The sequence below is a fragment of the Pseudorca crassidens genome, chromosome X (assembly GCF_039906515.1).
Source record: "Pseudorca crassidens isolate mPseCra1 chromosome X, mPseCra1.hap1, whole genome shotgun sequence".
Lineage (NCBI taxonomy): Eukaryota > Metazoa > Chordata > Mammalia > Artiodactyla > Delphinidae > Pseudorca > Pseudorca crassidens.
Window position 1 is genome coordinate 25,424,340 of NC_090317.1, and position 17,109 is coordinate 25,441,448.

The 17,109-nt window shown below is 37.8% G+C and overlaps 1 protein-coding gene across 1 annotated transcript in view; it reads left to right on the forward strand.

Annotated features, from left to right (window-relative positions):
• Positions 1–17,109, forward strand: part of LOC137216580 (teneurin-1-like) — a 405,037-nt gene that overhangs the window by 276,697 nt on the left and 111,231 nt on the right. Inside the window, exon 3 of the mRNA XM_067722678.1 lies at positions 16,174–16,434. Coding sequence (XP_067578779.1) covers positions 16,174–16,434 — 261 coding nt within the window. The remainder of the gene's footprint in view (positions 1–16,173; positions 16,435–17,109) is intronic.

Here is a 17,109-nt window from a genome sequence, read left to right on the forward strand (position 1 = left end):
TTCTGTCACCTCACCAAGAGAACAAGGATATTTCTTTTTTAACATGAAGAGCCTTGGGAGGCCGTGTGGATTTTTTCCCCTTATTTAAATTAATGAAATATTTATGTATGGAATCATGTTGGGAATGTATATAAGTGCATAGTAGACATAAATTGCTACCTCTGCTTATAAAAATCCAGTGTCTCTTTTACACGAATAGTAGTAGTAAAAAAAAAAAGTTATAATAAACGTTTTTCCAGTCTTTTACATGCCGAGTCTAATTTTATACTTAAATTATTCTAATTCTTATTGTAAAGGGCTTTTTTATTAAAATGTGAATTTGGAATCCAGTTGCATTTTTAATATACCAGTAGATAATATATATTTCAATTTCATATATGAATAATTAGAATTCCAAATGGCCTTTCCAGTTTTCTTTTCACACTTCTCCTAAGGCCCATTTGAATTTTATGTAGGTTAAGAAATAAAACTGATTTCCTAGATGAGTGAAAGTTATCTTTCTATAATTTTAGCCTAATGCTAAAATTAAACTCTTCACAAATTGACTGTTTTAAATAACCCTGCCCAGACTTGAAATTCTTAGAGCAACTATTATTTGGTATTTAAATGGGGCACCCTATCCAGAATGTACTTTTTTTATTGATTATATATCATGAAGTAGAACACTGATAGACGTATCATTTTATAGATAAACTGTGGAATAATTCAATTTTTCTCTTTCTCCCCCCTACCAAATCCCAGTCACTGCAGGCTAGCCTCTCACTTCCTCCCCTGCACTCAAGATTATTTTAACCTCTCAAGTATTTAGCCAAAAATATTTTTGGAAGCAAAGTGAATACATATAGCAGGGCCAAATGTAGCATATCTCAGCCTAGCTTCCTGAGGTCCTCAACTTCCCTGCTGGAGGATGCACAGAAGACATTGTTTTCACATCGTAGATTCAGGTGTTACAAGAAGCTAAATTCCTCCGTGTCACTGCTTTCATATACACAATTTAATGAAGCCTCTGGAAAGACCTTAAATTAACCCCCGATGAAATACACAGACAATAATACACAGATTAATATACAGATGAAAATCTGTGTAATACTGATACTGAGTTTGGTCTGAACACCATTCTTACAAATTTATTCCAACTAGAATATGAGCTCCATGATGGCAGGGATTTTTGTCTGTCTTGTTCGTTGCTTTTTCGCTAGTACCTAGAACAGTGCCTGCCACATTATATGGTTAATAAATATTTGCTTAAAAAAATGAATTTTCTTACATTCTGGATGAAAACTCAGAGCTCCAGAATTTCCAGGATGCTTCATAGATTTCTGAAAATGTCTTAAAATTTGATTATTTGTGTGTAATGATTCTGACACCCTTACATATAAGGCACAGTAAGCAGCATGGGATATAATTTGAGACAAGTAAGGCCCTTTGCAAACTGGCCCCTCTACCTATACACCTATAGCATAGACAGCAAATCATTTGCTATTCTTTGAATTTACCATTTCCTTGCACATACCTTTGCCTTTCTCTGTGCTAGAAATGCTCTTACCACCTTTTTAACTTGCCAGAGGCATATTCATCCTTTTTTAAGGTGCGACTCAAAGTATCATCTCTTCTCTGAAGCCATTCTCAATCTTCCAGGCAGGAGGAGTCCCTCACATCCCTTGGGCTCCACAGTCCTTTATGCATAAATTTGTCATGGCATTTACCTCCTTGTCCTGTCATCATTTCCAGGTCTGCACTGGATTGTCAGCCCTTCAAGGGCAGAGGACATGTCTTTTTTCCCTTTCTTTCTTATCTGCCTGGATCATATCATAGTGTATATCACACAGTAGGTGCTTAATAAATGCTTATTAAATAACTTACGAACTGAGTGTATGAAAACTAAAGGTGGGAGTGTTCTATTAAAAATGATAATATATAATTTGGCATGAGTTTGGAAAAAGTAAGTATACTAAACCTGGCTTAAATTTATCAGATTTGCTAGCACAGTGCTGTGGTTTGAGGTAACTGGCCACACAAAGGAACAGTTGAAAAAGAAAGAGAATAAACAGATGGAGTTAAAGTTCTAGGCAAGGAGGTGACACAATAAAAATAATGGATGCTGGATATGGAGTCAGAGAGGCTAACGGGCAAGTGGGTGGACAAAAGGAACAGACCTGCCTTAGAATCATATCTAGGACAAACCTTGGAACCGCTGAAAGAGCCAGTGACTATGTCGGAAGTGAGTATTCAACCAAGCAGATGTTTTGTCAATACAACATCAAATCTCTCTTTGGCTGTTTGTGTAGGTTGATTTTTTTCCCTCAAGGTGATGATTTGGGGACTGAATGGAGTCAACTGTTCAGGCATTATGTAGACTCATATTATATCTGTCCTTATATCATTAATGTCGTTGGGCAATTCTCATAGACTGATTCACCCGAACATCTTTCCAAAATCTGTAAAATGGACACAGTTGCATTCATGTATATAGATTGACCATTGTATTTTAAGTGCCTGAAATGTTCGTTTGCTTGTTTGGGTTAAATATTTAGAGCAACGTTAATAAGGAATTGGGCCATATGAATTTCCAATTCAAAAGCATTAATGTTATTGTTGCTGTTTGTATTTGCTTTCTAGCTTTAAGAGGTTTTGGAAAACACATTCTGTAGAAATCGCCTGCAGTGTTAGCACTAAATGATAGCTAAAGAGAAGCATGCCTTTTTCTAATTTCATACCTCCTTGATAAATTTAAAATAAAGAGAAACTTCCTCAACATTTAATCAGAAACTGGAATATTTTGAACTCAAAGCCATTCTCTGAATGCTGTAATACATGTAAAGTTCTGAACGTAGATCACAGATTTAGCCTCAATCTATTTAGCTTGAAATGGTAATGCTACCTTGTAAACAGGAAATGCCCCCAATTTTGATCTGATTGTCTCCTCTGGAGGGGTGATCATGCGTTGAAGTAATACTCCAACACGCATTTCCCAATGAATAATATTCCTCTCAATTTTGTTAATGTTAAATAATTTCAAAACTCAAGGCAGCTGCTGTGAGCTAGGGATCTAAACACAGGAGAGGCCAGCGTTTTATTTGTCCGCCTGTAGACACAGATGTTGTTTGTGTTGTCTGGAAGCCTGGAATATGCTCTAAAATATCACTGTTACTTTCAGTGACTTAAAGTGCCATGATGGTGATGAAGTGAATCCATAAGAATTTGTACAAAGTGAAATAATACTTCAAAAGGTATAAAAATATATTAAACTCTTATAAGAGCAATGAGCTTATATATGCATAGTTTAAGGATCTCTTTTTCATACTGTCAGTGACAAAGGAAATGCTCATTGCCTCCCAGCTGCCATATCCCTCAAAGTATTTTGGCGGCTGGCTGTGAAAATCCAGATGGAAACGGCAGCGAGGTGAATGAAACCTGGGAAGGCGAGAAGCAGGAAGTTCTAGCATGAGCCACATGCACACTGTACAAAAGAGGAAAACTAGGCTGTGAATTCGAATGTGCTACTTATAACTTCATATGCTGTATAAGGTGATTAGGACTCAGTGATAAAATTGTTCCAAGTTGGCTTTGCCACTTGGTATCTATGTGGCCTTGGACAATTTACATAAACTCTCTTTGAGCCTCAGTTGCTCTATTTAAATGATAGGGATAATAATAACCTTTCTCACAGGGCATACTGTGAGAATTATATAAAATAATGTATGTCTTGGGACCTGGTACATTGAAGGTGCTAAATTTACATCTGGATGTGATCTTGGTGGCCTCAGCCTGCAGCGGCTTGAAGCAGCATCTCAGTTCCCCGACCAGTGACTGAAGCCAGGCTGCGGCAGTGAGAGCGCTGAATCCTAGCCACTAGACCACGAGGGCCAGTGGCTGGTTACAAGGCCCTGGCTCGTCTACTTTGGAGAAAGGAATTTCAACAGAAAGACGGAAAGTAGTGAAACAAGTAAAGTGTTTACTAGGTGGAAAAAAGCACGTGTGGATAGACACACATGGGCAGGCTCAGAGAAAGAGTCACACCTTTGTGGTAGTTTAAATCACTTATATGGAGGCAATTCTTCCGGGTTTCCTCTGGCCAATCATCTTGCTTTGCCAGGCTCTGTGTCCATATTTGGTCTCAGTCAGGGCCCTCCCCTGTGTGTGCACGCATCTTTTAGCCAGATGGATTCCAAGGGTTTCTGGAAAATAGACCAAACATATTATGGTCTGGCGCCCCCTCCCTTCTCTGACCTCTGAGGAGCTTCCTGTGCATGGGTAGTCTGGGAGGTCTCCTTGACCTCAAGAAGGAGAAATATGTGGTCTCTTTATCTTTTATCCAAGCAGGACTCAGTTCCTCCTTGCTCCTGCCATTATCTTTATCTTGGAGTATCAGCCTAGGGTCCTCCTGCCTCAGATGTACTTTTTTTTCAATACATAAAAAAAAAAAAAAAAAAAAAAGCAAAAAAATCCCCCTGCATGTTCCTTGGTAGCTTGAGTTCCATCCGCTTGTGCCCTAGGACTGGAGAATGTGTGCTTTGAAATCAGAATTACTAGTCAAAGTGTTTAAGTCTAAAACCTTGTACTTTGTCAGTTACAAATGAATTTCCTGGTAAATGAGGTAGATTAGTATCTCAATTTCCACAGCAAATAGAGAATGGCCTTTCTTTCTAAATATAGGTTTGTACAGGTAGGATTGTAATGTAAACACAACTCTCAAAAATAATTCTATTATTAGAATATACAGTTCAGTTGAACTGTACTTTAGAATGAGGTCAAGACTGGCCCTGATTACTAGAGTTATTTGACTACTGTGCTACTGTTTCTGTGTAATAACCTATTCTACAATTGACTATATATACACTATGCTACTAAAGAGCCCTTGTAGAAATTAGTGGTAAACAAAGGGGACATTACTAACCTCCCATTAGTGAGGGATAGCTTTTGAAGGTTAGGGCTGCATTTGCACTGAGTTAACCATTTCCTCTCATCTAAGTCTTCTTTGAAACAAATAACATGCATTTGAACAGAACAGTTAGCCAGGATTATGTGAGAAATCTATAGCTGTAGACTAAAACAAAGGCAACTAGCCTGTTAAGGTAGGAATGGCAAATGTGTGTCACTGGTATTGAGTCCACCTGATCTGTCACAGTACTTTATCGCTGAGCTCAGATTGGCCCATGAATCCTTCCTGCCACATTAGGATCATACCTAATTTGTTGATCATGTTTGCATCAGTCTAACAATCAAAGCATTCAGGAATTTTAGTGTCCAGAATCGAAGCCCTTCTGATTTCACCATAATGAAGGCAAAATGGCAGACAAGTCAAGAGAAATTCACCTGTCATTTCCCTCATTCATGGCGGTTTGTGAACACAGATTGGTTTTTCAGTCTTATCAATTATGTTACTTTGTTTCACTGCTCCCAGTGTTCAATTGTGACATTTGAATTAGGCAAACAAAACATTCTTGTCTTCTCCATTTTCTAAAAACTTGCTTATTAAGGTATAATTAATATACAGTAAACTGTACATATTTATAGTGTGCAATTTGGCAAATTTTGACCCATGAAAACATCACCACAATCATCATAGTGAGCATATCCATAACACCCCAAAGTTTCCTCTTGCCACTCTGTAATGCTTCTTCCTCTACCACTCCCAACCTACTCCACTCCCAGGCAACCTGGGATCTGCTTTCTGTAGATTAGTTTGCATTTTCTAGAGTTTTACATAAATGGACTTTTTGACCCTTTAAAAAAAATCCAGCATAGCTTGATATTTACCCATGTTTTTGTATGTATCAATAGTTCATTCCTTTTTGTGGCTCAACAGTAGTCCATTGTATGGATATATGAGAGTTTACAGTTATTCACCTGTTGATGGCTATTTGAGCTATTTCCAACTTCTGGCTATTACAAATAAAACTGTTGTTTATGTACAAGTCTTTGTATGGACACACGATTTCATTTCTCTTGGGTAAATAGTTAGATCATATGGTAGGTGTATGTTTAACTTGATAACACGTGAAGGTCTAATTAGCCCTAGAGCAAACGTTGCACTCCACCCACCTAACAAAGCTTAATAGCAAGACCCAAAAGGGTAAAACCGTTGCCAAGTATGGACCACACATCAAAACAAAGTTCAATAATAGGTATAGGAATGCAAAACCCTTTTTGCATACTCTACTCAGTGCTCATGAATTACGAGGTTTTTCACTCTGGTTGAGAACAGGGACTATTGGCAGTCCTGTTTCAGATTTGCAGCCCTGTTTCAGATTCAAAGTTGCTTCCTTTAATCCTTTCAGATGGTTCTTTCTCCAGTCTCAAGTGTTTCCTTGCATCCATGTGCTGTTCCGGACCCGGTGAACATCCAGGGGGACCCTCTGCAGATCTCTGGAATTTTCTTTCTCTGCAGCTCTCTCCTCTTTGGTACTCTGTACTGCTAACTCTAGCTGTCTTGGCTTTCCCAGACTACCAGGTCCGTCTGCACAACTCAGAGAGACTGCCAGGCTCCCCTACAGTCTCCCTCCCCTGTGCTAAGGCCTGGAAACTCTTTGCAGGCAGTAAGCTGGCGCACTCATAGGGCTCATCCCATTTGTTTCCGACATCTCAGGGATTACCGTCCTTTTTTGCCCAATGTCTGAAAACCATTGTTACATATATTTTGTCTGGTTTTTGTTGCTGCTGTTTCAGGCATGAGGAGAAATTTCGTCCCTGTCACCCTATCTTGACTGGAAGTGGAATTCTTCTCCAGAATTTAACGTTTTTCTCTAAACTGAATTCAAATTCAGAAGTCCCTGATGAGTATCCTAAAAGTTCTTTCTACAACTTTTGCCCGTTTGGAAAGTTTCTTCTATCTCTGGGGAAAAAAAAAAAAGACACATTCTCTGAGTTCATGAAAACAGAGTCTCTCAGAGGAGCCACCTATTTAGTCCAGGACACTCTACAAATTTGCCAAGATGGTAATTTCTATCTGGTATATGGGATGGAACCAATGGGTAAGAAGGACAAGAGAAGTTTTGACTCAAGTCAGCTGAGAGATCGTCTTCTACCAAGGCTTTGTGGCTGGTTTGATCAAAGCCCTCCCAGTTCTATACCCTAGGGTATATTTTGAAGAATTTTAATAGGAATTAGTTTCCCAATTCTTTAAGCCAAAAAGAATAGTGAGGACAGCTTCCTTGGTGAGACTATCTCAGTCAGAAGATGGTACAGAGAGCTTGTTCCCCATTAGTTTAATATTGCTATAAATTGGATTTTTTCCCTAAATCCACAGCCAGTGTGTTGCTGTCTTTCTCTTTCTGCCACATTTGTGGCGCATCAGTCAAAATGCATAGCTAATTTACCAAAATAGCAATTTTTCAATTTGCAGTGGTAGGCATTGTTTTGTGTTAAATAAAACCATCTCATATGTGTCAGAATTGGATTCAAGAACTTAACCCTTTCAAGAGTGGTTTCATATTAAGTACTGACTTTAAAACTTTGGTATTTTATGCTCACTCCTTGCCTAGAATTATTCTAAGGCTGGAAGGGATGGCAATACTACCTTATATTTATATGTTCCTTCATAGATCATACAACACTTTGCAGAAATTATCTCATTTGATTTTGAGAGATACCAAAAAGTTTAGAAAACTCTAGGATCCGGAGGTCTGATTCAGGAGGTGATACAGATGATATACATATAGAGAAAAAAATATAAAATCAGACTTAAAGCCATGTAGTAAAGAATAGAAATGCTATAAGGAAGGATGAGATTATTAGGAGGAGGGAGAAGAAAGTCAGAGAATACTTTGTGAAGGTACTGACCCAAACTGGATATTAGGAATTAGATTGGTGAAAAATCAGAGGGCCATATTCCAGGTGGTTGACACAACATGTCCAAAGATACTGAGGCACAAATAAATAGGTCATCTTTGAAAGATGGTTAACAGGAATCCCCTAATGGAGCAGAATGTAGTTTATTCAGTAGTTCTTTGTGGACAGTGACTCTGGTGCACAGTTCTACCTTGACATCTTTACTGAATCATCACAAAATAAATGCTTACAGATTAGGGTAGAATGTTGTAGAAGTCACATTGTTTGCTTTTAAGAGTATGTGTTTGAAGCACTCTCAAGTGTTTTTAGTGGGCATCTAACTCTTTAGCTCACTGTTCTCACTTCTCTAGATGAAATTGTGCTGCACATTAATGCAGTTTAACACACACACGTACACATACAAATACATACATTAAACAAACAGCTTCACATACTTTGTGAACATAATGAAAATATGGAAGTATACATGGAAGACCATAGTGGTCAATAAAGATTCAGGCTCCAAAGTGATATGAACAGCCAGAAAATTGGACCAGCACAGGTAAGAAATGAGAAATTTTTAGGGCCATTGAACATCATGCATTTTCAGTGTTCAGTAGCCCTGAAAATCTCTCATTTAGGCCAGGAAGTCTCAGTCTCATTTGAAATGTTGAAATAAAGAGAACATGCACAGGTTCTCATTGATCTAAATTTCTGTTGAAGTCCAGGACCTCCCACCATCTTTTCTAGTCCTTGATTATTTTTCCAGACTCTTGTTATGAAGGCTGTAGAGCAGGCCTCACCTTTTTTTATTGTAGTGGTAACTGCTGTCTGAGTTAGCTTCAGAGCAAATTCTCCCATCTTATGTGAGGACAGTCTAAGCTGGACCCTGCACTAAGATGAATATTAGTTCAAGGAAATAAATAGAAGTTGTTTATTCCCACATCAAATTTCCTTCCTTCCTTAGATTGCTGAAGGATATTTTCATCTTTTTCTAAATAAGATTGGAGTCCCTTTTGATTTCTTCTAGGTTCCTATCTCATCTCCCTTCCTTTTGACTTTATGCTATAATTCTGTGTCCTTCTCTGGTTTGAGCCATTTTTACAGATTTGCAAATCAGTATACTTTTTTTTAACTGTTTATTTTATATTGGAGTACAGTTGATTAACAGTGTTGTGTTAGTTTCAGGTGTACAACAAAGTGATTCAGTTATACATATACATGTATCTATTCTTTTTCAAATTCTTTTCCCATTTAGGTTATTACAGAATATCGAGCAGAGTTCCCTGTGCTATACAGTAGGTCCTTGTTGGTTATCCATTTTAAATATAGCAGTGTGTACAAATCACTATACTTTTGAGAGCATCTTTTTTTTACATTAACATAGTCTTTTAACTATGTTCTGGGATGGCTCCAGTTAGCCAATATCGGTCACAAAGGATGAATGTTTATACTTCGGGCTTTTAACTCTACCAGATTTTTTGCCTTACTTTTCACTATACTGACAGATGGGGAAATCTTGAAAATTAAATAAGGCAAAATTGGTAGGTCCTGAGTACCAAAATAATGGGTGCATTTGGAACTGTGAGGGGGGAGATTAGGCTTCAGGAAGCTTAGTTATTTAAGTCATCTGATATCCACAGGCTCCAGACTTGCATGTGGGAGCACTCCATCTCTCACTCTGGTGCCCCAGAAAAGGCTGATGATCCCTGAGCACAAAAACAAAGGTCAGGTCTGGGTGGTGTGCCTTTAAGACTCTGTTGTCATTTGGACCTTTAAAAAGGCTCTCTGTGATACTAGCCAAAGGACGTGACATGGTCCTGTTAACTCACTCTGCTCAGTGCCTAGTACAGTACTGTGCATTTGATACACCTTTTTCACAAAGTAACAGAAGAGAAGAGAGAATTAAATTGGGCTAATTTTCTAAGACTAGGGGAAATCAGAGAAGTCTATTTTGTTTTGTTTTCTTGACTTGAAATTGAGTGGATGTTCAGCAGAGGTGTGTTTAAGTAAACTTAGATGAACTGATTTGTTTGACAATTTGATATCATTTCCCCTTCAAAGCCCCCAAACTGAGAAATATAAAATGGTAGCCAGTTGTGAAAATTATCTGCCTCCTGTGTAGTGTTGCTCCTTCCTTCCTCCCTCCCTCCGCTCCTTCCTTCCTTCCTTCCTTCCTCCCTTCATTCCTTCCTTTGTATTTCTTGCTTAAGACTGTAATAACTCATTGTATTTTTCCCTAGAGCCAGTAATGAATTATTAGTGGGTCTGTAGTATTTTTTTTAAATTTGTTTATTTATTTTTGGCTATGTTGGATCTTCGTTTCTGTGCGAGGGCTTTCTCTAGTTGTGGCAAGCGGGGACCACTCTTCATTGCGGTGCACGGGCCTCTCACTATCGTGGCCTCTCTTGTTGCGGAGCACAGGCTCCAGACGCGCAGGCTCAGTAGTTGTGGCTCACGGGCCTAGTTGTTCCGCGGCATGTGGGATCTTCCCAGACCAGGGCTCGAACCCGTGTCCTCTGCATTGGCAGGCAGATTCTCAACCACTGCGCCACCAGGGAAACCCTGTAGTATTTTTAATGGTGTGAATTTTTATTCACTATGCCATAGAGTACAGTTTGTAATAGCCATGTTTATAAACTGATAATTTCATGTTTGATGAGGAACTATTTATTAAGTAGACTTTTTACATGATATATTTTATGTACTCGGTTTATTAATAATCTTGCAATTCACAATGGATTACCTAGGTTGTATCAGTACTTTAACATAGCGAGACTTGTAATCATGACACAAGATCTTATTTAGCTAATATGACTGATTATCTTTCACAGTGGAAGTATGAATAGCACCTTGACTCATAAAACCACTAGTTCTTTTCCCATTCCAATTTGAAAATATTAACCATTCCCCATTTTTCCATAACAGGCTTAAGTTATAATTACAGAAATTTATAGAGGTCAAGGGAGGTCACCTAGAGATTTGTTTCTAGTTGGACCTGAACATTTTGCAAATGAGAAAACTGAGGCTCCAAGATATTTAATGACTTACCCAAAAACTGCATGGCTAATTAATAACAGCTGTCTTTGCATATAGTCTGTAAGTCTTGTTATGAATTACAGTAATTAAAGCTAATAATTTTATCCCCTCTCCCTCTTTCTTATTTTGGAAATGGACTACACTCTTTGGAAGTTATATTCCAAATCACTCAGGTCATGGCTAAGATATACCATGCTTTTTGGCCTCCAGTTATTTATTTGGAGTGTGATGACTTAAAGCTCCATTTTAAGAGGAAGTGTGGATGGGTAGAATTTAAAGAATAATAAAGTCTTGAGCACATCAGAAACTCAGAAGTTCTAGAAAAATGCTGATATAAGTATTACTGTCCCTTTCAAGTTCTGATAAATGACTTCTCCAGGCTGAACACCTGAAGATCAATCCCTAGATTCAGAGAGAATATACAATAGTTCATTTTATTCAGCACTTCATAGAATTTTTAAAAATTATTAAATTATTGGCATTAGTAGAGGCCTAAAGTGATCCTTCGTGCCAATCCACTCAATCTAGTCACATGATTTCCAACTACAGAATGTTCCCTTAGCTGCTGAAAGCTACCAGTGATCAGTTTCATCTTCAGTTTCCCCCCTAAAACTGATTTTCGAAAAATGGTTTTCAATAATGTTCCTAGGAAAAACGTGCTCCCTAGAGGATCAGTGAGAAATCACGAGTCACTTAGCCTTGATTGCCTCTTGACTTATAAATAAGCAAAACAGAATTTTGACTACCTTTTTGTTCATATTGCATGTGCTTTCTTCCACTAGGGGAAAAAAGCAGGGCCTCCTTCTGGCTCAGAGACGCTTAACTCCACTCTCTTACTATCTGGTGGGGTACAATCCACTAAAAAAACAATTGTAGAGGTATAATTGAAGTACAATAAACTACACATACTCAAAGTGTACAATATGATAAACTTTGGTATGTATACACATGTGTAACTATTGCCATAGTCAAGATAGCAGATATTTAGATCGTCCCAAAGGTTTCCTTGTGCCCCTTTGTTCTCCATTTCTCCCTTATTGTCTTCCCCAGATAACCATTGATTTACTTTCTGTCACTATAGGTTGATTTGCATTTTCTAGAACTTTATTTAAATGGAAGCATGCATTACATACACATTCTGTTGGTCTTTTTTCACTCATTTATTTTGAGGTCCATGCATCTTGTTATATATCAATAGTTCATTTTTTTTGACTGAGTAGTATTCCATAGTGTGCATATACCACAGATGATTTATCATTTCAGCTATTCATGGACACTTGGGTTGTTTTTAATTTTTAGCTGTTAGTGAGTAAACCTTTTGAACAACCTCGTACAGATTTTTGTGTGGACAGAAATTTTTATTTCTCCGTGATAAATGACCAGAAGTGCCTTGCTCTCCTGTTAAATTTAGCTTCACCTTTTTACGGAACTGCCGAAGTGTTTTCCACAGTGGTTGTACCATTCTACTTTCTTACCAGCCGTGTATGTAGTTGCTCCACAGTTGGTGTGATCAGAATTTTTTAGCCGTTCTGGTAGGTCTGTAGTTGTATCTCATTGTGGTTTTAGTTTGCACTTTCCTAATAACTAATGAGGTTGAGCATCGTTTCATTCATTTATTGGTCATTCCTGTATCTTTTTTTGTGAAGGATCTCTTCAAATCTTTTGCCCATTTTAAAAACTGGATTTCAACTCTTTATTAATTTGCTCAGATTTTGTCTCCTACAAGGCTGCAAAATAGGTTTTCCTTACAATAAGAATTAAATACACATTTGTAAGGCCCACATACATCATTCACTTGGCAACATCTGTGTCTGTTTACTCCTGAAATGTAGTTTCTCATGTTTCCAGTCTGTCCATTTAAATCCTAGATATTCTAAGATTGTACTTATATTTCTCTTGTGACTAGCTTTTTGGTAAGAATAGATCTATAATAAATCCATTGAACTTTATCTTCTCTAGGGAATCTGTAGCATTTTAGGTAACAAGGTTATATGTGCAAGGCTAAAAACATCCACTTATGGTGCTTTGTAAATGCTTTATAGAAAATGCATCCTGTGGGAATTTTGAACACCACCAAGACATTTGTGTATTTAAGGAAATAATTTACAATGGTAACATTGATTTCAAGAATGAGAAGCGAGGCTGTTCAATGAATAACACTTACTGTAAATAAGTGAAACTTTTCCTTTTCTTTCTTTCCTTATTTATTTATTTCTTTCTTTATCATTAAAAAATGAACAACTGATAACTTACTTGCATTGTTTCATTCAAAAGTTATTTATCGGCAAGGCAGTATACTTTTATCTGACTGTATCTAAGAGAATGTGGGGTTTAGTCTTTTTGTATTCAAATCATAGTTCCAATAGAAATATTATGTAATTTTTTTATCGTGTTACACCACATTTCCTTAGAAGGGAACAAATCCACGTTCAAGTTTCTTTTTGAATGGGAAACAAAACTCTTTAACAAAGAGGGATTGTGCTTACATCCATCAGTGGTTATTTTTAAAAACTTCTCTGTTATTATCTGAAATGACAGGTTAGCCATGTATTTATTTTTATTTGCTCATCCTTTTCCAATGAATGTCTTTACTATGACTCAGATGCTCATATTAAAATCTTTGGAAAGTCTCATCTCATATGCCATCGTATGAGTGAAAATAAATGCAAGTCTGTAAATTTATTTCCTAAATATTCCTAAAGTAAACTTAATTCCTAAAGTAAATTTCCTAATTAGTGCCCTGAATCCATGGCAAATAAATGGGGGGTTGGGGGGGGCAGCAGTTCACAGTAATTCAGTTCAAACACTTTCTTGCTTGTGTCTCCAAATAGAATTTGAGCTGTTGTTGAAAAATCTTTGGTAATGCCACAATAAGGTTGCTCTCTCACTTCTCTCCTTTTCTTGGCTCCCGCTGATTTCAGAGAAATCTCTAGAGAAGCAGTTTTCAAAGTTTTCAAAGTCCCTGGACAAATAGCATAGGCCTTACCTGGGAACTTGTTAGAAATGCAGATCCTCTGGCCCAACTGCAGACCAGCTGAATCAGACACTGAAACTGGGGGCGTGGGGAAGTCAGGCCCAGCAGTCTGTGTTTTGACACGCCTTCCAGGTGATTCTGAAGCATGCCAAAGTTTGGGACCCACTGGTCTAGGGGAATGAAAGAAGTTGTGAATGCAGGCCTATATAAAATTCCTTTCCTACAGCTCCAAGCTGACAGATTCATGATGAGGTTGCTGTAGCAACAACTGCACAGTAGGATTGGATAATGAAACTTTGTGAAATTAAGACGCATGAATATTAACCAATCCCATATTCTAGATCACTAAGATTTATATTGGGCAAAATGGATTTTTACTTTTAGCCTTATGTCAAGAAGCACAGTTTCATAAGGTTTTATGTTTGACAAGTGGAAACCATGCCGTTTCTTAAGCATCACTCCTATAGAATTTAGACAATTTTGGTAGAAAAATAGAATTACTCTTAAAGACATTCATCACAGGACTTCCCTGGTGGCACAGTGGTTAAGAATCTGCCTGCCAGTGCAGGGAACACGGGTTCTATCCCTGGTTCGGGAAGATCCCACATGCCGCGGAGCAACTAAGCCCGTGCACCACAACTACTGAGCCTGCGCTCTAGAGCCCACGAGCCACAACTACTGAAGCCCGCGTGCCACAACTGCTGAAGCCCGCAAACCTAGAGCCCGTGCTCCGCAACAAGATAAGCCACCACAATGAGAAGCCCGTGCACCACAACAAAGAGTAGCCCCCGCTCGCCGCAACTAGAGAAGGCCCGCGCGCAGCAACGAAGACCCAACACAGCCAAAAATAAATAAAAATAAATAAATTTATTTTTGAAAAAGACATTCATCACAGAAATCATAAGTAACATCCTCAACAGTGACATATAACCCTGACAGAATTTATAATTGACTTTTCGTAATAAAATATAGTAGCTTTATTTACCTGTAATACCTGTTTCACAGAACACAGTGCTGGGTACCTAATGGCTGTTGAATAAGCATTAAGATATGATTTGTTAAACCCTTGTTTGGCAATTACATGTCACAAAAATTGCTATTAAAAATATATTTGTATTCTGTACTCTTCTTTCTAGTATACGGTCAGTCTAAATTCTAGCACTTTCTGTATTCAAAGAATTAAATTCATTTTAGGGTTTGCATTTTATTGATATGTGCTAAGGATTAGATGCGCTCAGTTAAGCTTCTTCCTGGCCAAATGACATACCCTGTCTCTGATGTCAGTCTGAGAAAATCCTATATAGTGTACAACATCCCCGGATTACCTTATCTAAGTATTACATGGACATTTCAGATGATATGTCTTGGCATGTGGTCATTTTTCATTAACTTATTAAGGTCTGTTAAAGCATCTTTTCCCCCTTTTGACACCTTGCCATAATTGAATGCAAAATTGACTGTAAGACTGAATGAATGCCTGATATTCATGCAGTAAGTTGATGGGGCTTCCTTGGTGTCTAGCAGGCACGATGCCCAGATGAGTGTTTTAGGAAAAGGGGCTCTGTTGCTATCTAACATTGGCTATGGACAAGTGACATCTACCCTGTGGACTTCATTTTCCTCAACTGTAAGCAGAAGGGATTCATTACAGCATCTCTAAGACCTTAAACATTTTATGATTCTAAGGCTTAGGGGGAACTGGGGGGAGAATCCAAGCCTTGAAGCATTGCTGAGGTGCAATATACGATTGAAAGTTTTTTTATGTATTTCTTGAAAGAATGAATGAAACAATAATTAGCATAAAGTCAGCCTCATACTTCTTTGGAGACAATGGAAAGTAGTGATATTAAATACTCATAATTTTAGAGTTTAGACTAATGTGTTTTAGGAAAAATACTTTCAAAAAGTATACTTAATGTTTTTTCCTCAGAGTTTTCACATTGAATTATTTCTTCTTAACCCTAAGGTATATTAAATACTTAGAAAAGCCAATAATTTTAATATTTTAAGCATAGGTGTGCTCTGCAGATCATATATATTCTTCCTAGAAGAGAAATATCTTTTAAAGGACAGCTCTCTACACTTTATACTCCCCTGCACTCACTTATTTCATTACATTTGTGCAACCTAAAATTGTAGGTATAAAGCTATTTTGGGCATGCTTTTTCCAGAACCTTGTAAGAATCAACAGGAGCATAATTTTAAGCTACAGAAGTGCAAAATAAGCACAGAATCCTAGCTACCATAAATATAAAGACCAGAATTCTAACTTGGCAAAAACACATAAATACTAGCAATGGGGGAGAGGGACATAAGGACAAAAAGGTCGAATTTTACCAGGTATTTCTGTATGTTTATAAACCTTTTCTCTGAACTTTGTGTCTTCTCAGAGATGGAATTTTGTGAAACCCCTCACACCCTGTGCTCTGGCTACCAGACAGACATGCACAGTGTTTCTCGGCATGGCTACCAGCTAGAGATGGGATCTGATGTGGACACGGAGACAGAAGGTGCTGCCTCACCTGACCATGCGCTGAGAATGTGGATAAGGGGGATGAAGTCAGAGCATAGTTCATGTTTGTCCAGCCGGGCCAACTCCGCATTGTCCTTGACTGACACTGACCATGAAAGGAAGTCTGATGGAGAGAATGGTAATAGAGCTATCTGTATTGTTTACATAAAACCCAGAGAGGATGCAGGTTTTAGCCTTTGATTTGTTTTCCTTCCCTATGTCTGCCTACCCTTCATTTTGTCTGCAGAATGGAGATGCAGGTTAGCAGGGTCCCATGGACAAGGCATGTACCTAAGTATCTGGCAAATAGACACATACATTTACAATAATAGATGAAGTACTTTTTATTTCTGGTGATTCCCCCGAAGGAAATAAATCTCATAGAGTCAGTAATATTGTGCATGTCTTATTCATTACTCACCTTTCATTTTCATCTTTATTTTCCAGTGCAATACTAGTGATATTTATTTTAGAAGTACTCATGTCATGTATTTTGGCTTTGTATCAATATATGAACAATGAGACGAACAGCTGTATAGCAAGCTTATTATGTATGTGCTCTCTATTCTGATTCAGATTAACCTGCCAAGTGTACAGAGAAAGGCAAATTAACCAGATTGGACTGAAATGATTAAAAAAAAAACAGAAGGTGAACATCAGCCATTTGCCAGACAATAAGTAGTAACAGCAGTGTCATTAAATTGTAGTTATATATTATTTTCTTACAACTTTTAGAAATGGAAAAGTTTTGTCATTTTGATTTGTTGGGAAGAGGTTAATTTATTTTGTTGTCTGCTTTTCTGTCCCTACCGAA